Source organism: Sinohyriopsis cumingii, chromosome 9, assembly GCF_028554795.1.
Source record: "Sinohyriopsis cumingii isolate HCF-2022 chromosome 9, ASM2855479v2, whole genome shotgun sequence".
In the NCBI taxonomy this organism is placed as follows: domain Eukaryota; kingdom Metazoa; phylum Mollusca; class Bivalvia; order Unionida; family Unionidae; genus Sinohyriopsis; species Sinohyriopsis cumingii.
The window spans coordinates 37,419,452-37,441,586 of record NC_142969.1 but is presented as its reverse complement, the minus strand read 5'-3'; the positions used below and the strand labels follow the sequence as shown (position 1 = coordinate 37,441,586).

General features: G+C 34.9%; 1 protein-coding gene across 1 annotated transcript in view; it reads left to right on the top strand.

Moving 5' to 3' along the window:
- The window catches only part of LOC149791567 (PHD finger protein 14-like), a 73,019-nt gene that overhangs the window by 1,967 nt on the left and 48,917 nt on the right, over nt 1-22,135 (top strand). Inside the window, exons 2-9 of the mRNA XM_089970107.1 lie at nt 1,534-1,653; nt 4,873-5,216; nt 6,962-7,047; nt 8,307-8,362; nt 11,870-11,970; nt 15,041-15,096; nt 15,964-16,075; nt 16,939-17,033. Coding sequence (XP_089826233.1) covers nt 1,534-1,653; nt 4,873-5,216; nt 6,962-7,047; nt 8,307-8,362; nt 11,870-11,970; nt 15,041-15,096; nt 15,964-16,075; nt 16,939-17,033 — 970 coding nt within the window. The remainder of the gene's footprint in view (nt 1-1,533; nt 1,654-4,872; nt 5,217-6,961; nt 7,048-8,306; nt 8,363-11,869; nt 11,971-15,040; nt 15,097-15,963; nt 16,076-16,938; nt 17,034-22,135) is intronic.

Sequence of the window (22,135 nt, the reverse complement as noted above, 5' to 3'; positions counted from 1 at the left end):
GCATGTTGTTTGACTTTTTCTGCAATAAATGACATCATTTTGCATAAAAAAATATAGTAAGGACCCCCCCCCCACATCCTATAGTGAAAGCAATTCTGTTCTATGTAGTAATGATTCAGTCAGTACATTTGAAAAATATTAAAATGTGGTGCAGTCAGTCAAATGTTGGTCTAGTAATTTATTGCACCTTTCAGTCAGATTTTTGTAGACAGATGCATTGTTATATATATTTGATTTAATTTATATTTGATCTAATTGTTTGTTAGTTTTACATTTTTTTTATTCCATTACATGCTATTATAATGTAGTTTTATTTACTGGAATTTGACATGTTCCAGAAATTAGTTTGACCTGACTGTTTTTTGTTTTATTATAAACACCTAATATTAGAACTTTGTATTTAATGCTGACCTAGTTCCTGACCTTGATTCAGAACCAGTAAGAGTTGAAATAAACAACTTCTTTTTTAATTTTTTTAATTCATTTTTAATGTGGGATTTATGGAATGAAATTGAGGCTATACTGGGAGTATGTGACTTTAAACATTTATCAGTTATTTAGAAATTCTGGTTTTACCCTTATCCGGGCATCTGTTTTGCGCACTAGCCAGATTTAATGGTGATCTTATGGAGAAATAATTTCAGTTGGGCTTTTAAACACTTGGACTTAGTTGTTTTTTCTGTTGTGACTAGTTTGAGTTGAAATTATATTTTATGGAAATATTAATTCCTTTCCTTGGGAATATTTAAGTGCTCATACATAATTCTTGGACAAAGACATTTATTGAAATTTTATTTGGAATTCAACTTGAATATTATTTTCTGTGGTTCAACAAGGAACACTATTGACACTTCAGTACTATACTGACTATGGCATATGTCATTGCCTTCCATTTTGGATTTTCATTAGAACATTTTATTACTAGGACTTCTAATTTTTAATTCTTGGATTATTCTTGGATTATGCTTGGATTTTATTCTTAAAACCCTAAGTTCTTGTCCTCATTTTGACCTTGTTTTTCTTGGGAAATAAATTATTTGTTAAATTTTACAAAGCTTGTTGTCTTCACTTTTTTTGTAACTGTTTATGAGAGCCTAAACATGTAACAGTATGTAGGCAGTATACTTTATAAACAGTAATACATTTTGTACTTTTGGGCTGCAAATTAGGTGCATTAAAACAACACAGTCTAAATTACAATGGTCAAAAAATGGGTTGGATCCAGTCTCAACATTTTGAGCATTAAAACCCAAGGGTAGGCATTTGTTGAGAAAAGTGATTCTTTAACATTTTTAGATTTAACACCTTTATGACAGAAACCTCATTAGCATTGTGAAGCAAAATCCACTGGAGGAGAGGAACTTAAAATTTGGCTGACATGTCTATATGCTGATAAAGATGACATGGTTAGATTTTTAGGCCGTTATTGCTGATTTTCACATTTTTGAATATTTTGGATTTAGACTTTTTGGGTAAGTGGTAAAGGCATGCTTATTTTACAGACAAATAGTTTTTTTATATACTTTTTTTCAGTGGAGAGGGACCCGGGAAAGCGCCGTGTTAAGCCAGTTCAGAAACACCTAATCCAGTTAGACTTTGGACTAGAGGATAGTGATGAAGATAGTGACTTTGATGTGAATAAACACAAGACAGGTGAATCAGCAGTATATAACTGACATGATAACATGTCTTCTTTGCAGTTTTCATGTCCTGAGTTTGATTCCTATTTCAAGCATAAGGAAGAATAAATGGCCAAAGTTTATTGCTTTTGTTCAGGCTGTATTTTTACTGTTATAAAAAGAATATATCATGTATCTCAGTATGCCTGTTGTTTATTGTTTAAAAATGAAATGAACTATTTTTTCATATAGTGCTGCAAAAAATGTTCCACAGCAACTTGTTAAGAAGAATAGACTTTGGGACAGTGACTTGTCCTGACCATTATTTTACTTATTCTAATTTTCACGATTATAATTTTTTATTTCAGTTTTCTTTGTTCAATGTCTAAGATAGAATGAGAAAGGACCACATTTATAATTACATCACTCACTCATTTTAACAAATTTCATAGGTACTGTAGAGTACAACACCATATAGTCAGGGGTCAAGCTAGACTTAGGGAGTAGTGACTTTTACTTTTTGAACAGAACAGGGGAAGCAAGAGCTGAACAGGGAGAAGTGGAAGCAAAGCAAGAAACACAATATACACTCCCTCGATAACTTGTGCCTTGATAACTTGCAAACCTGCTTATTATGCATGTTCAGGCATGGATCCCATTATTTTAATCCAGAAAATACTAAAAACATGTATCCCTCTTTCCTGAACTTGAAGAAAATCGCAATAAAAATTGGTAACTGAAATATTTATATGTTGCTAGTCTTATGTTAGAAAATGGTAGATATGGCCTGGAAATTTTCATCAACATTTTTTAATTATCAACTTTTAATAAGAAATCATATAATTGGTTACATTTTCTTTCCAAATGACATTCTTAGTACACTGTTATTAAAGATATACAAGGAAATTTAAATCAATGAAAATGTAATGTCTAGCATGTGCAGTACATTAATATTTAAATGCCAATTAAATAATTTGTATTAAGTGAAGTTTTCTATTTAATTCTATCTTTTAGTTCCTCGTAAGTGTAATCATCATAAATGCAATGTGAATTTAAATGTAAAATGTGTCCTTTAACCATAACATCTATGTCCGCCAGTGTTTATCTGAGAACATAATAAAGTGCCAACCGTATTTTGATATTTGACTTGCAGAAGTATTTTTTGTATTGTTGCACTGAATTAAAAGCTGGCTTTCTTTGTATTATCAAGTTAATTATGTCTTTGAATCAAACAAAGAAGGTTTTATAAAAGAAAACTTAAAGGGCATGCAAATCCTGCATAGTGAAATCTAGCGGCCCTGGTCATATATCGGGTAAACTCACTTCATTAGATCAATTAACACTGTTATAAATGTTATTATGTATGTAACATAATTAAACTACTTTAAATTAACTGATCAAAGATAGCAAGGCAACCAAGCGAAACAAATACTTTGTAAAATAGAGAGCATGGTTTCAGAGATGTGAGCATTGTGGGCAATCGAGTTTCTAAGAATTCTTAACTGGCACTTAGAGATATCCTCAAGGATGCTAAGAAGTTTCACTATTACTTACAATGAAATCATGACATCAATATGAACAATTAAGAAATTGAGTTTGGACAGAGATATTTGTCTAACAAAATAAATGTCACTAGTTTTTGAAAAAAAGGAATCTTGTTTGTTTGTATATCAACAGTTAGTCTAGTTCCCTGCTACTTTGACTCTTGACTTGGCACTATACTATTAAATTCCATTTCAGAAACCAGACTAATGAGCAAAACAAAAAGCTGTGACGTAATACACAGATGTTTTTACGTACATGTGATGGTTGTTGAAACCAGTTGGAACAATCTTTTACATGTTGGACATTTTGAAAATAAATGTTATTTATACAGGATAATGAACAACTTCATTAGAAAAGCACATTATTAAAATTATTATCGATGTGATTGTAAAACGAGGATTCATTCATTAAACAGCCCAGTTCCCTATCCCTATCCACCCCCCACCCCTGTGGTTTTCTCAATGTATATGCAGAATTTTTCAATTTTTGGATGTCCCTTTGTTGCTTGGGTTGTCGAGGGAAAGGTATATATATATACACACACACACACACACACACACACACACGTTTTTATTCTCCTGTATGAATGATGCCCTTTATTTCTTAGTATGCATATCTGCATTTAACATTACTTTTAAGCAATATTTTATTTTCCAGTAAAAAAACATTATGAGTTGTAAGTGTTATGTAGACACATTTTGCATGTGTATAAAAAAAATTGTCATTCATATTCAATGTATTTTGGCCATATGACTTCAAAACAGCTCAGTACAAGCTATAGATTGTGATGAAGTTTAACTGATAGGAGTAACTAGATTACAGTATTGTAATTGCAAGTTAGTAAAAATGTTTAATCAACTACCCATAAACAAGTATTTTTAATAAAAATTTATGAAAGTTCACTATAAAACGGCAGTTGAAAAGATTTGTAAACTTGTTTGAAACAAGCCCTCTAACATGTACACAAGAGCAAATTCACAGGTGTCCTCATACATATTATTTGTCCTAATTTCTTTGTTGCTGATTAAACATTACTGTTACTATTCATAGACAGTACACTTAGCATTAAAGTCACTTTCCCAAAGAAAGCCTTTGATCTTGTTGATCATGAAATTCTGCTGCAAAAGATGAACTGTTACAGGTTTGACAATCCTTTTTTAAACTGGTTTAGATCATACCTAAACCAAAGGTCTAAACAAGTAAGCATTGGCAGTATTAGCTCTCAAACTGGCGTTGTTCATTCAGGGGTCCCTCAAGGCTCTGTTTTAGGCCATCTCCTCTTTCTTGTCTATGTAAATGATCTACCATTAAATAATGAATCCACAAATACAGATTTTGTTGCAGATGATGCTGAAGTTATCCAAAAGAAAATAGACTCGAAACTTTATTAGAGTTCAGAATTGGGCACAACAAAATAGGATGTTAGTAATGAAGGTAAAACAAAATGTATGATTTTGGGGACATCACAAAGCTACACATGTTAGGGAGCCCAGAATTATCTCTTACAGTAAATAATCGTCTATTAGAGAATGTCAGACATGGAAAACTTGTAGGTGTGTCTGTTGATAAGAATTTAAAACGTGATGACCATATTGACAAGCTTTGTAAAACTCCTAACCAATGGAAAAAGCTCAGTTGGATCACTTTAAAAATTAAATATTACAGTGCATAAGTTAAGAGTTTATATATCATGTTTTATCATTATTAGGATCCGATGATGACTCAGATGCTGCCTTTGATGGAGATGACACTGATGAAGGAAATGAAAGGGATACTGTAAGTCCTGTAGAAAATGATGATATCAGTGATGATGATGATGCAGAAGAAGATGATACTGATGATGAAGATGATGAAGAAAACTCAGAAACTGGTAACTCAGATGAGTCTGAAGACGAAAGTGAAGAGGAGAAACCATACTATTTTGGTATGGATGTTGATGATAGTGATGATGATGATGAAGATTATGTACCAAAAAAGGAGAGGGAGAAACAACAGAAACAGAAGCCAAAGAATGTAGAGAAACTGAGAATTAAGTCACCTGAGTTATCTCAGGTACGTTGCTATAAAATATTGATATCTTTGTAAGTTTTGTTGTTGTTGTTGTTGTATGGTTTGACGCCAGTTTTCAGCACACGATAGGCTATACGTGGCAGCCAGTATTAATGGTGGAGGAAGAACCCGGGAAAACCCCAGAAAAAGCCACCAACCCACGAGAAGCTACTGGCACACTTTCTCACATACCACATTGGCTGAATCCAAGACTCAAACACATGCGGACAGAGGTGTGATGGCAGTGATCCATAACGGAGAGTGCTTTAGACCACTTGGTCACTTGGGGTCCCTGTAAGTTTTGTAGCAAATCCCATATATATTGGAAATGTTAGTGGGGTTTGTGTTGTATTTAACAAAACAGTATATCAGAGATAGCAGAATTCATATGCTGTTGAATTTTATAGAGTTTATAATTTTGTAAAATTTAGCATGTTTAATTTTTTTGACATGGCATTTGGTGGCAAATTTTCCCATATCCAGTATTTCAGGTGATTCAGGAGAAATAAATAAAACATCTGTGTTGTCAGTGGTCTTTGTGTGATTAAGGGCAACATCGCAACCAGATCTGGGAATTCTGAATATAAAAATCTGTATATTTCATTTTCAAAATTTGCAGTCCAGAACTAGAAGTTCTGTTTGGAAGGACTGACTATGGAGATCCATGTTGTTACCTTTGGTTTAATGTGTGTTGTATGTTAGTGGGACATGATACTAACCAGTATATCTTTCCATGTTTGACTGTTCCAGTGGCTGAGTGGTTAGAGCGTCGACCTAGAATGTGGGAGGTCGCATGTTTAAACCTCGGCCGAGTCATACCAAAGACTTGTACAAAAATTGGTACTAACAGATGCCACACTAGGCACTCAACATTAAGAGATTAGTGTTAGGACTGGTTGGCCTGGTGTCAGGATAATGAGACTGGGTGAGACATGATGCTACATGTCTGCAGTGTGATGCCCCAGTGCTAGACATCACTATAAACTGCCACATTGCAAACATAGTAGAAATATGACTGACTATAAACTGTCACACTGCAGACATCATAGTGATATGACTGAAAAATTGTTAAAGCTATGTTAAAAATCCAAATCACACACACACACACACACACACACATGTTAAACTGTTAACCAAAGATGTAAGTTAAACCTGTGGATCATTTAACATTTACACTTAAGTTTCAGTAACAGTTGTTGTGCATGCAGTTAAACTTTGACTTTGCATTCTTTTGTTTTTAGATCTTCTGGCCAAAGAATAGTATGACCTGTTCTGTCTGTCTGTTAGAACAAGCTTCTTATTTCCCTAACTACTTTGATGCTATCTCTTTCAGAACTGTTGGATGCAAATTAATCAAACTTTATGCTTCAGTCATTCATTATGGTAACTCAGTGCAAGAGGGGTATAAATTTTGGCACCCTCTCCTAGGGTCCATAGGATGGGTCACAGGTTATATGTACAAAAAGTTAAGTTACAGTGATATTTTTAATATGTTTGACAAAACAACCATAGCATGAAGACACACTTGTAACATGTTTCAGGTAAAGACACCCGAGTCATTGGGTATTTTTGATGGAGGGGGTTGGAGTGGGAGAAAGAGTAGAAAGGTTTTCAAATGGGGCAGTACATTATTTTAAATAAAAATGTTGGGGGAGATTTACAGTGGATGTCTCTCAGAGTTTCTCTAGTCACATTTGTTTTTGCATATCAGTAAGTTTCCCATTTTGCAATAATAATTGTTCTTTCAGACATTGCCAGTGGACAGTAGTGAGGTCACGTCCAAAGCAAGACCAATGAAAGTCCTGATCTGCTGTGTCTGCCTGGGAGACATCAGGTTCCAATCTTTTTTTATGCTATTTATCTTGATGACCATTTCCTAATAAAGTATGAATTGAACAAGAAGACCTTTTTATTCTACCATTTTTTGCATCCCAGATAATAAAATCTTTGCATGCATTTAAAATTTAGTTGCCTTTTTTTTCCTGTAGCAATCAGTAAGATGTAACAATATTTGTAATCAGAAAGCCCTGGTATCAGTTTTGTGTGTTTTATGCCTCTGCCTCTATAGAGATGCGAATATAAAGGAATTCTCATGTTTATCCATCCATTTTTCTGTCCATCACACAGTCTTGTGAATGCAGCTGACCCTGTAGTTTCTTATGGATTACCTTGAAACTTGATAAATGTTATGTTCATCACCAATCACTTTTCTTCTGCATTTGTTATGAGACTTATTTGCTGTTGGTGATATGCAGCTGAATGCAGCGTATGTCAAAATGCAGTGTATGTCAAAATGCAGTGTATGTCAGAATCTTGTGAATATCACCAGTCTCAGTTGTCAATGGATTACCATGAGGCTTGGTTATAATTATCATATGAAGATGTGAAGTTTGACAAATCACTTTGCTTCTGAATTTGTTAAGAGTTATTACCTTTTGTGTTGCAGTGAAGTTTTTGATGGATGATTCATGGAACTTGGTACATATTATAATCATCATCTGGTTATGCACATATCAAGCAGGGGCCCCGAGTGGCCGAGTGGTCCAAAGCGCTCACCATTCCAGATCACTGCCATCTCACCTCTATCTGCGTATGTTCGAGTCCAAGGCTCGGCTAGCGTGGGTACGTGGGAAAGCCTGCCAGTAGCTTCTCGTGGGTCGGTGGTTCTTTCCTGGGTTTTCCAGGGTTCTTCCTCCACCAGTTATACTGGCCGCCATATATGGCCTATCTTGTGCTGAAAAATGGCGTTAAACCCTACAACAACAACAACAACAACAACAACAACATATCAAGCAGACACTGTGCCCTTACTTTTTATGTAGGAACGATTATGGCTTGGTTACTCAGCAAAGATTTTGGCATAAATTGACAAGCAATATATAGTTACATGAATAAATTTTATTTCAAAAGTTGAAAGTCCTGTTTTCTTTTCTTATGTATCAAATGCTAACAACTGGCATGATTGAGTAGTTGAGAGTAGGTAGAGATAATATGACACTTAAAACTTTTTATAGCAGTAACAAATGTATGAAATCTGTATATTCACTCATTAGCCAGGTTTTGAATATTCAGTAATGATGGTTTTCCTTTCAGTGAAACTGATGATGAGATTGTAGAATGTGATAACTGTGGTGTAGCTGTCCATGAAGGTAATATATTTCTACTGTCATTAAATATAAACATGCAAAGATGGCTTTATATGCTATGATAAAGGTGTGCTTCTGTTTTGGTCTCCGTATGATAACTTAAGTTCTAGTGAGCTAATTTTTAGCTCAGGGAAAACCCATTTATTTATGTGGTCAATAGCTCCAAGCTCAAGATCACTTGCTAGAAATAGATTTTGCCAGTATTTCATTTCTGAATGATAACTTAAGTTTTTGAGAACAGAATTCAAGAAAATTTATTACATTTGTTTCTCCTAACCTAGGAAGAACAATTGATTATAGGGCTCAGTCTCAAAGATCAAGAACACTGTTGCTAGATATAGATATTTCTTATGTATTTCATTTTGGGTGATATTTTGCTAAATTTATCTACTATATGTTAACATTCTGTGCACCATTTCTATAATCTATAACATTCACATTCCACCAATCTATACAATACAAATTCACATTCCTCCAATGCATCGTCTTATCCTTTCTTCCCAAATAATTGCTTATCTTTACTTATAATCATATCAACCTGAGATGTAGATACATACAGGATAACATTTTAATTTTTGAGAAATTTTATGTTAGAAAGAAATTCAAATTGGGTGGAGGTAAACATTGGAGAACTGATAGAAACATGTCTGTACATAGGTGAGATGTGTGTGATCTGTAAAGGTGAGCACCCTAGACCACTCAGCCACCTGAGGCCCTGGTGCAAACATGTCTGCACATATCTTTTCACATGCAGTCAAAGTACATTGCTGAAGATATATTCAAACAACTGACATAATGTGAGTGAAGTGTCATGTGTTGTTTGTAGTACTTTTGTTCTTTATGGAATTTTGTAAATTGTCATGGAATCATTAGAAAGATGCTAAATTCTTAATGTTGTTTATCAATAATAGTGCACACAAGGATATAAATGGGATAATGAAAAAGGGTATTATTGACACAGTGACATTTCTCAGAGCCTATCCAAAATATTGGATTTACTTTTCTCATCACTTTCAATCAGTCTTGATTTGTTCACATTTGCAGTAGAAGTGCTAAGAGATGGCTTGATTTGGGAAGGTCAGAGCCCTTTACCATCCCATTGGATCTGCCTGTTCATGAGACCCCAGCAGATGATCCTTCAGTGGCAGCCAAAACTTGGCCCTCTAAATCAATCACAGTTTCGGACTAGAAGAGGTCTCACCTTGGCAGATGGGAGGAACTCACTTGGCTTACAGTGGGTATCACACTTCAGGCAGAATAAACTGCAGAAGATTATGATATGCATAGCTGCCAGCATGATGTGGTGCTCAACAAGTGAGACAGGGTTGGGCCCCTTTAGAAGTGCTCACTGCGCATAAATCTCCTGGAGATGAAAGCCACCCTGAATACCTTCCCGTTGTGGCAGGAGACATTATCAGGAAAGAGCATTCTCATATCTATAACAACTGTTAACAGTTACATAAAGAGGGAAGTGCTAACCAAGGCACTTGAAATCTGTCTTCTGGTTTAAGATTTTTTCAGGTGATGTCATAGTTAATACCAATCCACATTCCAGTCTGCCTCATCCCAAACAGGTTGACTGTCCTAGTGGACTCACTGTCCTGATGGAATCTGCCAGTTCATAATGAAGAGTCCATTCTTCAGTCATTTTTGTTGGAACTGTTTGTGATTGGTGGAATGCAAAGCTCTTAACCTTAATCTTGCCAGTCCAGATCTTAAAGCCTAGGTATTGATGCCCCGTCCCAATATTGTAACATTCTTGATGCATTCGCTTTTCCTCTAACCCTTCCGATTCTTAGCTAACCTAGCTGTATGGATGTTTAATATATATTTTTTTTAAACGCCATTATAAACAGTTCATTGAGCAAGTTTTGGACAGAATTGTTTGAGCAAGAAAGCACCCGGCTTTGTGAGTCTAAGAGGGGAAATGGAAATATCCATCGTGCCTTTAAAAGCTTCTGTATCACAAATGGCTAACTAACTTCCATCATTTTTCAAGGAGACAGGGTTAGCTGCAGTGACAGTCTTGAGTTTCCATTCCATGCTACCTGACACATTTTGCCAACATGGAAACGAGGGTGTAGGCCAAAATAAATACCTCATTAGTTTTCACACTAATTTGACCTGTCTCCACTGAAGACCAGGGACCATTTGCCTAAAATGTAATCTACTGTGAGATATGTTGTGGCTGAAGAAGACAACCATTTCAGCCAGTCTAGAGTCTCAATGACTCAAATTAGTTAGGTTCAGCAAGATGGACTACTTTTTTGTCAACTCAAACTATCTGCAGTTCCATCCAAATGGTAAAGTTTTTCATGATGGCCCCTACTTTCATTGACTTGAAAAGGCTCCCAATCATGGGAAATCAGTCCTTTGTTTTGAAACAGCTTTCTTTTTGGGATCCTCCTTCCCATTTGCAGAACTCTATCATGACACTGACAAGTGCTACCTTAATGAGACTGAGAAAGCAGATCAGAGGAGGAGGATATTGCTTGTTCTTGCCAGAAAAGGAGGGGATGATACTTCTACTCTGTCATCTATCTGGTTCACCTACAGGGAAGTAATTCAAGAGCAGATGAATTTCTTATTGGCTCACTCAAGGTTCAGGCAGTAGTCACTAGCATAGCATTCAAATGCAACTGTTTCATAGTTAATGCGATTCAAGCTGAGGGATGAAGGTCTGAGATTACTTTTTCCATCTTGTACCTTTGAGAACTTTCATCACAAATGTCTTAATTTGGCCTGTTGGGACCTGTATCAGAAGTGTGACAGGTTACCTTCCCAGGTCATTCAGCATTTTCATAATGACATAGGTTACTCTGCTTTTGCTGGATTTATCGGAGTGAACATTTTTCTCTAAACCGTACAAGACTTGAAGCAGCTTTACTTGTTAGGAGATGTGAGACAGTACCAACCCTGTGGTAAGGGGATGTAACTTTCTCTGCCTCTGACCTATTCTCCTGGCATATTATGTACAAGTAATGCAATTGAAGAATAAACCAATTTTCATAATATGTACTCATTTGTAATAAGGAAAGACCCTTCCTTGCCCTTTTTGTAGTTATATCCCAGGAGAGTGTGCACGTTAGCTCTATTAGTAACTGACAATTGGTGAAATTCTAGTTCTCTTTCCAAAGTGAGACCATTCTTGTCTGACTTCCACCTTGTCAGCACTTTTATTGCTAAAACCAACCAAAAGATATGGTACATCTTTTATAGCCTGAGAGGGCTCACTTTGTGTGATAGTGGATGATTTCCAAACATATTATAATTGTGTAAGTATTATCAAAGATTTAGTTCACTCCAAATAATGATTTCTCTCAGAGGCATCTACTGATTTAAGTACAACAAAATTAAGTCTAATCTCTTTATGAACCAGATATTTTTTGTAAGTGACAGCAACAGATCTTTCTTGTTTCTCCTTGCCATTAAACACGATTGTAAGAAATTGTATTATAAGTGAAAGAAGTTTTAAAATGTCTAAACTCTGATTAATTGTTTTGTTTACAGGTTGTTATGGCATTAGTGATAACCAGTCAGCTGCAAGTACTGAATCTTCAGCCAGTACAGAGCCCTGGTTTTGTGATGCCTGTAAAGCTGGAGTCAAACCTGTGAGTAAGATGTAGTTTTTTAGGACTATTTTGGTCACAAATATATGAAGCCATTATATCAGTAGAGAGCAGTCAATTATATTTCAGCTTGAAAGAGATCTGTGCACCAGAATAATCAAGATAATTGTTGGAATGTTGATATCAGTTTTAAAGTAAAGTCATTTTAAATAACTTTGTGATGAAAGGGAGTGGGGAAATGCAAATGGAATAAACACTATTTTTAGGTAGACATGTTTCGGGATTTAATCGGGAAAGCAATTGTTTCGATGTGAGACCAGAATAAGCACCATTTCTTGGTAGCTATATTTTGGATTTATTGAGGAGAACACATACTAAATATGCTATAAAACCTGAGCCGAAGTGGCAGATATGTCAAATTTTGGAGAATTTGTTTGACTTGCCATTGAAAATTCCACATTCAGAAATATATTCTGACAAGGGAAATTGTATAGGTAAAGATTTGAGAAGGAGGTTTCTGTATGGACACAGGTAGAAAGAAACATTCTTCAGCACCAATATCAATAATCTGGGGACCTCTCCGGTGGCCTAATGGTTAGAGCATCTACCTCAGATGCTAGAGGTTGTGGGTTTGAACTCCCACGGAGTCATACCAAGGACTTACAAAAAATGGTACTTACAGTTGCCTCTCTAGGTGCTCAGCATTAAGAGGTTAGTGTTAGGACTGGTCAGCCAGGTGTCAGGAAAATGTGACTGGGTGGGACATCATGTCATGTCTTCGGCATGATGCCCCATGCTAGACATCACTATAAATTGCCACATTGCAGACATAGTAGCTATATGACTGAAAAATTGTTAAATCTACATAAAAATCATACTTGGAATGAATTAATATGAAACTTGGCCTCTTGATTCTGCAACCCTTACAATGCTCTATTTAACCTTGAGGTCAAGGTCACAGTAATGAAAAACTTGCATTAAGGTTTGATTAAGGTTTTTCATCTGCTAATATTTCCAGAACTCCTTGTTTGGGTTTTCTTCATTCTTTGGAAGAATCATTATGATGATAAGACAATTTATTATGTGTCATGCCTGCTCTTGCTTTCAGCTTTGGGGCTAAGGGTCACTTATTTTATTGGTAAGCATTCATCATGTGCTTGACTTGCAGGCCCTTTTCTTTTTATTCATTGATGAGAAGAAAGCTTTAGAAATGGCTAGAATAGTTTACCAAGAGTAATATGTCTTATCCTAGTGCAGGGGTTCCCATTCCCCAGGTTGGTACCCAAATCGGGGTTGTGAGGACATTCTGGATGGTCACCTGGAGTTTTTTTTAGGGTGTCAAAATGTGGAAATGGGGTCGTGAGGCTTAGAAAAACTATTTTTAGGGATGCTGCCGAAAAGGTTGGGAACCACCGTCCTAGTGCCTAAAGTGCTGTATTCATTTCTTCCCCACTCCTCGAAGGACAAACACATATTGGTATTGAGATATCCATCCATCCGCTGTGCAGAACTTGTTGGAATGATATCACAAAAGATATTGAGACAAGCAAGACCAAATTGGATTTTGAGATACCTTGAGTTGGTCCCAAGACAGGTTTAGGTTCTGGTGACTGTGAGCTAATCAGTTTTGTGAAACTTCATTATAATTTACACTTTGATTGCTTTTGCATCCTTTTAGACAGTTTCACTGTAACTAGTGTTGTTTTCCTGGACATGGTTATCAGTATCAGTTGAAGAAACGATTTACAATAGTTCTATTTGGCATGTACTGCATTTATTCTTCTATAATACTAATTGTATCCCAACTAGTTGACCTGGTTGACATTTTATGAGTGGTTATTTTTAGTTATTTATGACTTCTGTTTTCCTCCCTTTTTACAGATTTAAATGATATTTTACATTTGACTTTTGAAGTTTCATGTAGTACAGATTAAATCTTATCAGTATGTAACATGACCCATCACCCTTACATTTGATTTTGAAGAATCATTTAGTACAAAAGTCTTATCAGTATTTAACATGACCCATCACCCTTACATTTGACTGAAGAATCATTTAGTACAAAAGTCTTATCAGTATTTAACATGACCCATCACCCTTACATTTGACTTTGAAGAATCATTTAGTACAAAAGTCTTATCAGTATTTAACGTGACCCATCACCCTTACATTTGACTTTGAAGAATCATTTAGTACAAAAGTCTTATCAGTATTGAACGTAACCCATCACCCTTCTTTCTACTTCTTGTCACTACTCTCTTTTGACTGTAACACCAGGATCATGGATACTTTGATTTTTTTCTTGTAATCATATAGAAAGTATCAAATGTGAATCTAGAAACACAAGTTATACTTGTAACTGTGTATCTGTTCAAGGCACATGAAATAATGGGATCAGAAATATCATGTAACAGCTTATAAGAGAGATATGACACTTTAAAGTTACTTCCTTATCCCCCCACCAAAACTGATCTAGTTTTATGACTGCTAGATTGACCGCTCCAATGGCCTAAGTGGTTAGAGCATCATCCACAGATGCAGGAGGTTGTGGGTTCAAACCCTGGCCCAGTCATGCCAAAGACTTACAAAAATGGTCCTATCAGCTGCCTTGCTTGGTACTCAGCATTAAGAAGTTAGTGTTAGGACTGGTCAGGATAATGTTACTGGGTGGGACATGATGCTGCATGATGCCTCAGTGCAAGATACCACTATAAATTGCCACACTACAGACAACGTAGCAGTATGACTGGAAAATTGTTAAAGCTACGTTAAAAATCTAAATCACACACATTTATACACACACACACACACATACACACACACACAACTGCTAAATTGGATTAATTGTCAGGACATTCGTGGCATTGTTTAAATAAAAAAATTACCTGAAGAAAGTTAATGAGAAAAAAATGCAGTTGAATAGGTACTAGTTCTAGGTATCATATTTTGTATTTAAGTAAGCACATGCATCATTAACATCGTTTGGTAGGATACAACTCCCAACTAGTCAGCAGATTGTTGACCTAATCACTTATTATGGGTGGAAACTGAAAGTAAGTTTATACATGTAGTGTAAATTGGATGTTTGACATAGTCTCATTTTCTTTTGCAGCCTTGCGAACTTTGTCCAAATGAAGGAGGAATCTTTAAAGAAACAGATGCTGGAAAGTAAACATCAATTTCTACTAACCCGATTGAAAATTCACTCTGTATGATATGTATTATTTTATTTTTAGAGATTAGTATAGTGAATGCACCAAAAGAATGGTCTTTAAAATTTACAAATTGGACACATTAATGGATGGGGAGATGTAATTTACAGTCTCATCAAAAACGTCATGGAGCACATAATGTAAATTTGTGGCATCTGGTAGCTTTAGCTGTAAATTGGTATAACCCTTCAGGGGTGACCACCTTTGATTGGTCATGTGCTACTGCCATCTATACCATAATTTATAAACATTGTGTTACCTGTAAATAGTAAATAAAAGAGACTTTAGAAAGAAAAACAAAATTTGTATTTATCTGTACAAAATACTTTAGATAAATTACCAGAATGGTACATAACCAGAAGTCATTACAACCCTGCAGATAAAAACCATTTGTAACAATATGAATGCTTAAACATTTCAGGATGAGTTGAATGCATAATTTATGTTAATGGGGAAAGAACAGTATGAAATCATTGAAGCCAATATAAAAGGAAATCATTTTACACGTTTTTTTTCTGGTCATAAGCATTAATAGGTTTTAAGTTGCAGCATCAAGTATATTTGCCGTGCTGTTTGAAAACAACTGTCTGTCATTCTAATGCTAACCAAGCTGTTGTATATTGGCCACCTCTGTCAGTCAGCTAAAACGTTTTGGTCCCAACAGTTCAGGAAGTTTTATGCTATATACTATTGTTCTGAAAAAGATTCCCAAAGTGTATGTATACACATATGTGTGCATGTATGTATGTACATATGTTTGTATGTGCTGTAAAATGACTTATATGTGGTATGAAAACATATGTTCTCAATAATTTTGTGACAGGTGGGTCCATCTTGTTTGTGCTTTGTACACTCCTGGGGTAGCTTTTGGTGATGTTGACAAACTAAGCCCTGTCACACTGTTTGAGATGTCATATGCAAAATGGGGTTCAAAGGTACAGTATTTATTAATTTTAATTTCTATGTGATAAACAATTTTATATCTTTTACATTTTGTGATATAAAATACTGGAAAACAACTTATTAAAATATTATATTCACTATATAGATATTAAAGTATTTAAGATTTCGATTCATGATTCAAATGATCCCATGCTTTAATGTTTATTGACTGGGTTCAATTAGTATTTTGCATGAAAATGCTAATTTTAGGAAAATGAAGACTGGGGGACAAAGTAATTCTTATTGTTTCTTTGATATGTATGTCCCCCAGATATTCAGAGTTGGTATAATCCAAACTGGTTCATCCGAATTCGCATTTATTTACATGTTGTTTGTGACCTTATTGAATTTGATAAAAACAAGAGTCTGTTCCTTAAAAAAATTGCTGACCATGTCATAAGCACCCATCATTATGTATTCTTGGTCCTTTGATTTGAGTTTGTCGGCCTTAATAATATTATGCTGCAAAACTTAAGATACTTTTGTCAAAGTTGAGTCATGATAATAAAACAAATTTATATAGTTCATTTGCATTTTCTAATTAATGTAATAATAGTTGATTGTTAATAAAATAAGTTGCTCAAATGTAATACTAATATGGTATATACTCAATGATAAGTTGAGTCCAACTGCAAACTGCACAGATCCAGACCTGTGGGTGCATTATGCATTGGCAGGTATGGATCTATTTAGTTTGTTAGGAGTAATCAGTAGAAAAGACATAAATCATGATCTGCCAGAACATTTTGTGATGGCATATTAGGGTCTATGTTGTGTGCAGTTGGAATAGACTTATAAGCAAGTATACACAGTAAAATAAATTCTTTATTTTAATGAAAATGACACTCATCTGCAGGAATGCTCTTTGTGTGAAGACACAAGATTCAGTCGGACTGGAGTGTGTATCAGCTGTGATGCAGGAATGTGTAGAAGTTACTTCCATGTTACATGGTAAGTGTTCTGCTTAAGTATTAATCTGAAATCAGCTGTGATGCAAGCATGTGTAGAAGTTACATCCATGTTACATGGAAGGTACCCCTGTATTAAGTATTAATCTGAAATCAGCTGTGATGCAAGCATGTGTAGAAGTTACATCCATGTTACATGGAAGGTACCCCTGTATTAAGTATTAATATGAAATCATCTGTGATGCAAGCATGTGTAGAAGTTACATCCATGTTACATGGAAGGTACGCCTGTATTAAGTATTAATATGAAATCATCTGTGATGCAGGCATGTGTAGAGGTTACTTTCATGTTACATGGAAGGTACCCCTGTTTTAAGTATTAATATGAAATCATCTGTGATGCAGGCATGTGTAGAGGTTACTTTCATGTTACATGGAAGATACCCCTGTTTTAAGTATTAATATGAAATCATCTGTGATGCAGGCATGTGTTGAGGTTACTTTCATGTTACATGGAAGATACCCCTGTATTAAGTACTAATATGAAATCAGCTGTGATATAAGCATGTGTAGAAGTTACTTCCATGTTCTATGGTGGGTACTCTGTATGAAATATTACTATGAAATCAGCTTTGATGAAGGCATCAGTAGAATAACTTCCATGTTCTATGGTGGGTACTCTGTATAATATGAAGAGTGTACTCTATTTTCTTTGTACTGAGACATCACTAAATACTGTATTTATAGATATTTTTAGTGGTGAAGAAATATTGTGATTTAGCAGTCTCAAAATATAATTTTTTAAACAAATCCCATCAAAATGTATCACCACATATTATATCCTATGTAGCTGCTGTGATAAAAAAAATCACTAAATATAACATGCCAAAATTTAAAAGACTTCATTTTTTATGAAATCACTTTCACGTCAACTGAAAATACCTGCTATATAGTAAATCAGACGTATCACATGTCCTGGGGAAGAGATTTGCATGAGAGGATCAATGTTTTGCACTGCATCTTTTAACCATGTCTAAAAGCACATTGAGGTGTCTCAAAGGAATTTTTATATTGTCTGAAAGCACATGGTCAGAAAATTGTTCCACCTTCATTTTGTTTGACAGAATTTGACAGTGTGTCATGTGAATTAAAGGATTAATATATGAATGAAGTAGTGGGCATTTATGTTAAAAAAGCATGCAGTACACATAAACACAAAAAGGTGATGATAAGATGATATTACAGTACATATAAATATGAATTAAAGGTTTGATTGGAGATGATATTACAGTAAATATAATGTGAATTAAAGGTTTGATAGGAGATGATATTACAGTACATATAAATATAAAATAAAGGTTTGATAGGAGATGATATTACAGTACATATAAATATAAAATAAAGGTTTGATCGGAGATGATATTACAGTACATATAAATATGAAATTTAGGTTTGATCGGAGATGATATTACAGTACATATAAATATGAAATTTAGGTTTGATCGGAGATGATATTACAGTACATATAAATATGAAATTTAGGTTTGATCGGAGATGATATTACAGTACATATAAATATGAAATTTAGGTTTGATCGGAGATGATATTACAGTACATATAAATATGAAATTTAGGTTTGATCGGAGATGATATTACAGTACATATAAATATGAAATTTAGGTTTGATCGGAGATGATATTACAGTACATATAAATGTGAATTAAAGGTTTGATGGAAGACAATATTACAGTACATATAAATATAAATTAAAGGTTTGATCGGAGATGATATTACATTACAAATAAATATGAATTAAAGGTTTGATAGGAGATGATATTACTGAGCATAAAATTTGCAGAACATTAAACAATTTGCACTGAACTGAGCATGACCTTGGTTGTTTTTTCTCAGTTTTGTAGACATGCCCATAAGCTAGTACCTTGAAAATATGAGCTTGCCTGAGGTGAATATGAGTTTGTCCTGGACACCAGACAAGTAGATTTGTCCAGTCCTGCCATAGCTGCTTCTTAAGATATGGTCATATTGACCAGGGATTTTCACTATATTACTTCTTATGCCATCTATTTGGTCCTTATGAACATGGTGTTGATCAGACCTCCAATTTTTGGCAGTGGTTGCCACATTCAAAATCTTTGTAGTAGATGGTCATATTGACATCTGATTTTTGCTAATGCACTTCTCACTAATTGGTCCTAATTGAAAATGATGCCAGTGTGTCCTCCCAAATTTAATAAATCATGTAATACCTGCATCTTAGCAACATTTATTTATGTGATACTACCTCTGTATATAGTAGTTCCTGTATTAGAATAGAATGATGCTGACATAAGCTCTAAAGTGGATGCCATGACTTAATATGCCTACTTCCACTGAACAGATGGTGATATCAACATTGTAGTGCAGCTAGTTCTGAACAAAATCTGGTACTCACCTGACCACCGGCATGTTACCAAAGCCATCTCAAAAACTACTGATATCACCAGCATGTTGATATCTCAAAAACTATTGATATCACCAGCATGTTGATATCTCAGAAACTATTGATATCACCAGCATGTTACCAAAGCCATCTAAAAAACTATTGATATCACCAGCATGTTACGAAAGCCATCTCAAAACCTATTGATATCACCAGCATGTTACCAAAGCCATCTCAAAAACTATTGATATCACCAGTATGTTACCAAAGCCATCTAAAAAACTATTGATATCACCAGCATGTTACCAAAGCCATCTCAAAAACTGTTGATATCACTGCTACTTCTGCATAAATGGTGACATCAACATGGGATTTCACTAAGATACCCAGCAATATTTTATTACTTTTTAATGAAAATGGTGTACAACTCACAACCATCATAATTGCACTTTTATAAGGAACTTTTGTTAACCAAACATAATTGACCTAGTGGTTAAAGTCAAGAGTTCATTGGTTTTATTTTTGTACTTCGTTGAGCTTTTTGAACACAGTGACATATATCTGTGTGTGTGTGTGTCTGTGTGTATGTATGTGTGTGTAAATTGTGACCATTCTTTGTATTTAGTTGCATTCCACTGAACAAATTGATAGTTAGCTTTCTGACATTGATTTTAAGGTCAGAAGTCATTGCTTAATTTTGTAGCTGATGATGCAAATGAGCTTGAACGGACGTTTATCATGTAATCCAGTTTGTCGATATATTTGAAGAATATGTCATATATCACTTTAGAAAGTTTAATTTTTCTCCAAAAATTATTAGTTATGGATTTAGCCAAACTTAATATGTGGTTATAACTTGATATTTGTTTGAGACAAGTTCAGCGAGGTTCTCTTCACAATATCAGATTTAACCAGACTTTGTATGTGGTTATATCATGATATTGTCAGAGACAAGTTTAGTGATAAAATATTTAAGGTTGAAGACCATGACAGAGTAATATGTACTTTGCTGTGAACATGTTATCTCAAACATAAGAAAATTGTTTACTTGCCATATTTGGTATATTTAATTTCTCTGGAATATGAAAGATTGTTTGAGTACTTAGAAGTTTGAAAGAAGAAGCAGACTTGTCTTGGATTTCTGGGAAAAAAGATGCTGGCGATTAGATTGTCAGTTCCTTTTTCCTTTAAGGTACTGTTGCTTTTAAAATACCATTGGTAGCATGACGGACTGCTATGCAGGTGTACTGGGTTTGATTATCTGGTCAGACTGGGTTGGCTACCATGTTGTGTCCATAGGCAAGATACTTAAGTCTCATCTGCTACAAATTCTAACTAAAGCTATTAGCAAAACACCTTAAACCCATAAATCAAGATACCTTAAAGCTGACAACCAAACCAGAAATCATATTGTACATCTTGGATGCACATCATTCATTATGTTACTTAAGATAAAATTTGTGTGGGAATTTACTAACAATGCACCACTCCAGTGGCCTAGTGGTTAGAGCATCCGTCTTGAATGTGGGAGGTCTTAGGTTTGAACCTTGGCCGAGTCATACCAGAGATTATGAAAATGGTACTAACAGCTGCCTCACTATGTGCTCAGCATTAAGAGGTCAGTGTCAGGACTGGTTGACCTAGTGTCAGAATAATTTGACTGGGTGGGACATCATGCGTGTCTGCGGCATGATGCCTCAGTGCTAGACATCACTATTAATTGCCATACTGCAGACATCGTAGCAATATGACTGAAGAATTGTTAAAGCTACATTAAAAATCCAAATCACACACACACACTGCAGTGTAGCTGCAGACAGAAGAACTACAAACATTTCAGATGGACACCATGTATTTATCAAAATTTCTTCACTAATTTAAGTACTTGCAAGGAAAAGATTTTGCTGTGGGGCTGTTTCCTTAAAACATACATGGGACCTAGGGAAGGCACTTTTAATGTGGGGTACTCACCCATAGATTTAATATTAGCTTTGTGAAATCAAAGTACCTTGGCATATATTTTTTTTAAAAACTGCCTTCCCTGGGTATCATGTATGTTTAAATGGAACAGCCCATAGGAAGAATGTCCTTCTTGTAAAACCATGTCCAAGATTATACATTCATTTGTATTGAATAATTGCTAAAAACATGACCACATTTGTAATTCTTATATAATTAAAGCAAGTTTGATATATTTGGTTAAACAGTTTGACATTTGCTAGCATTAAATATTTGTTGTTTATATGGTATCATGTCATGTGCATTGTTTTAAGGTTTATGTATTCATTTCCATTACTCACTGATCATTTAAAAGACATATTTTGTATTTTTATTTTTTAGTAAGAAGTTTTTAGTAAGAATAAAAAATAATGCTTTCCTCCTTAGATTTTATTACTAATAACAAAGAGACCTGTGACCTAAAAGTAAAAAAAGTCTTAAGATTTTTGATAGTCAATCCAGGCTGATCAGTAGACTTGAATCTCCAACCTACTTTCTGTTCATGTGTCAGATGCCATGTCAGCTTTTTTGAGTGTAGATCTCAACAATTTCAACATTATGACTGCAGATACAGGTCCCCAGGGGGATCAGGACAGACTTGGGAATCCATGCTAAGTTATTAATTAGTGCAAAATCCCCAAGGATCAGGAGAAATCCAGGGGACAGTGCTGTAAAAATGACTTGTCCTTGTTATATCAAGGAAATAG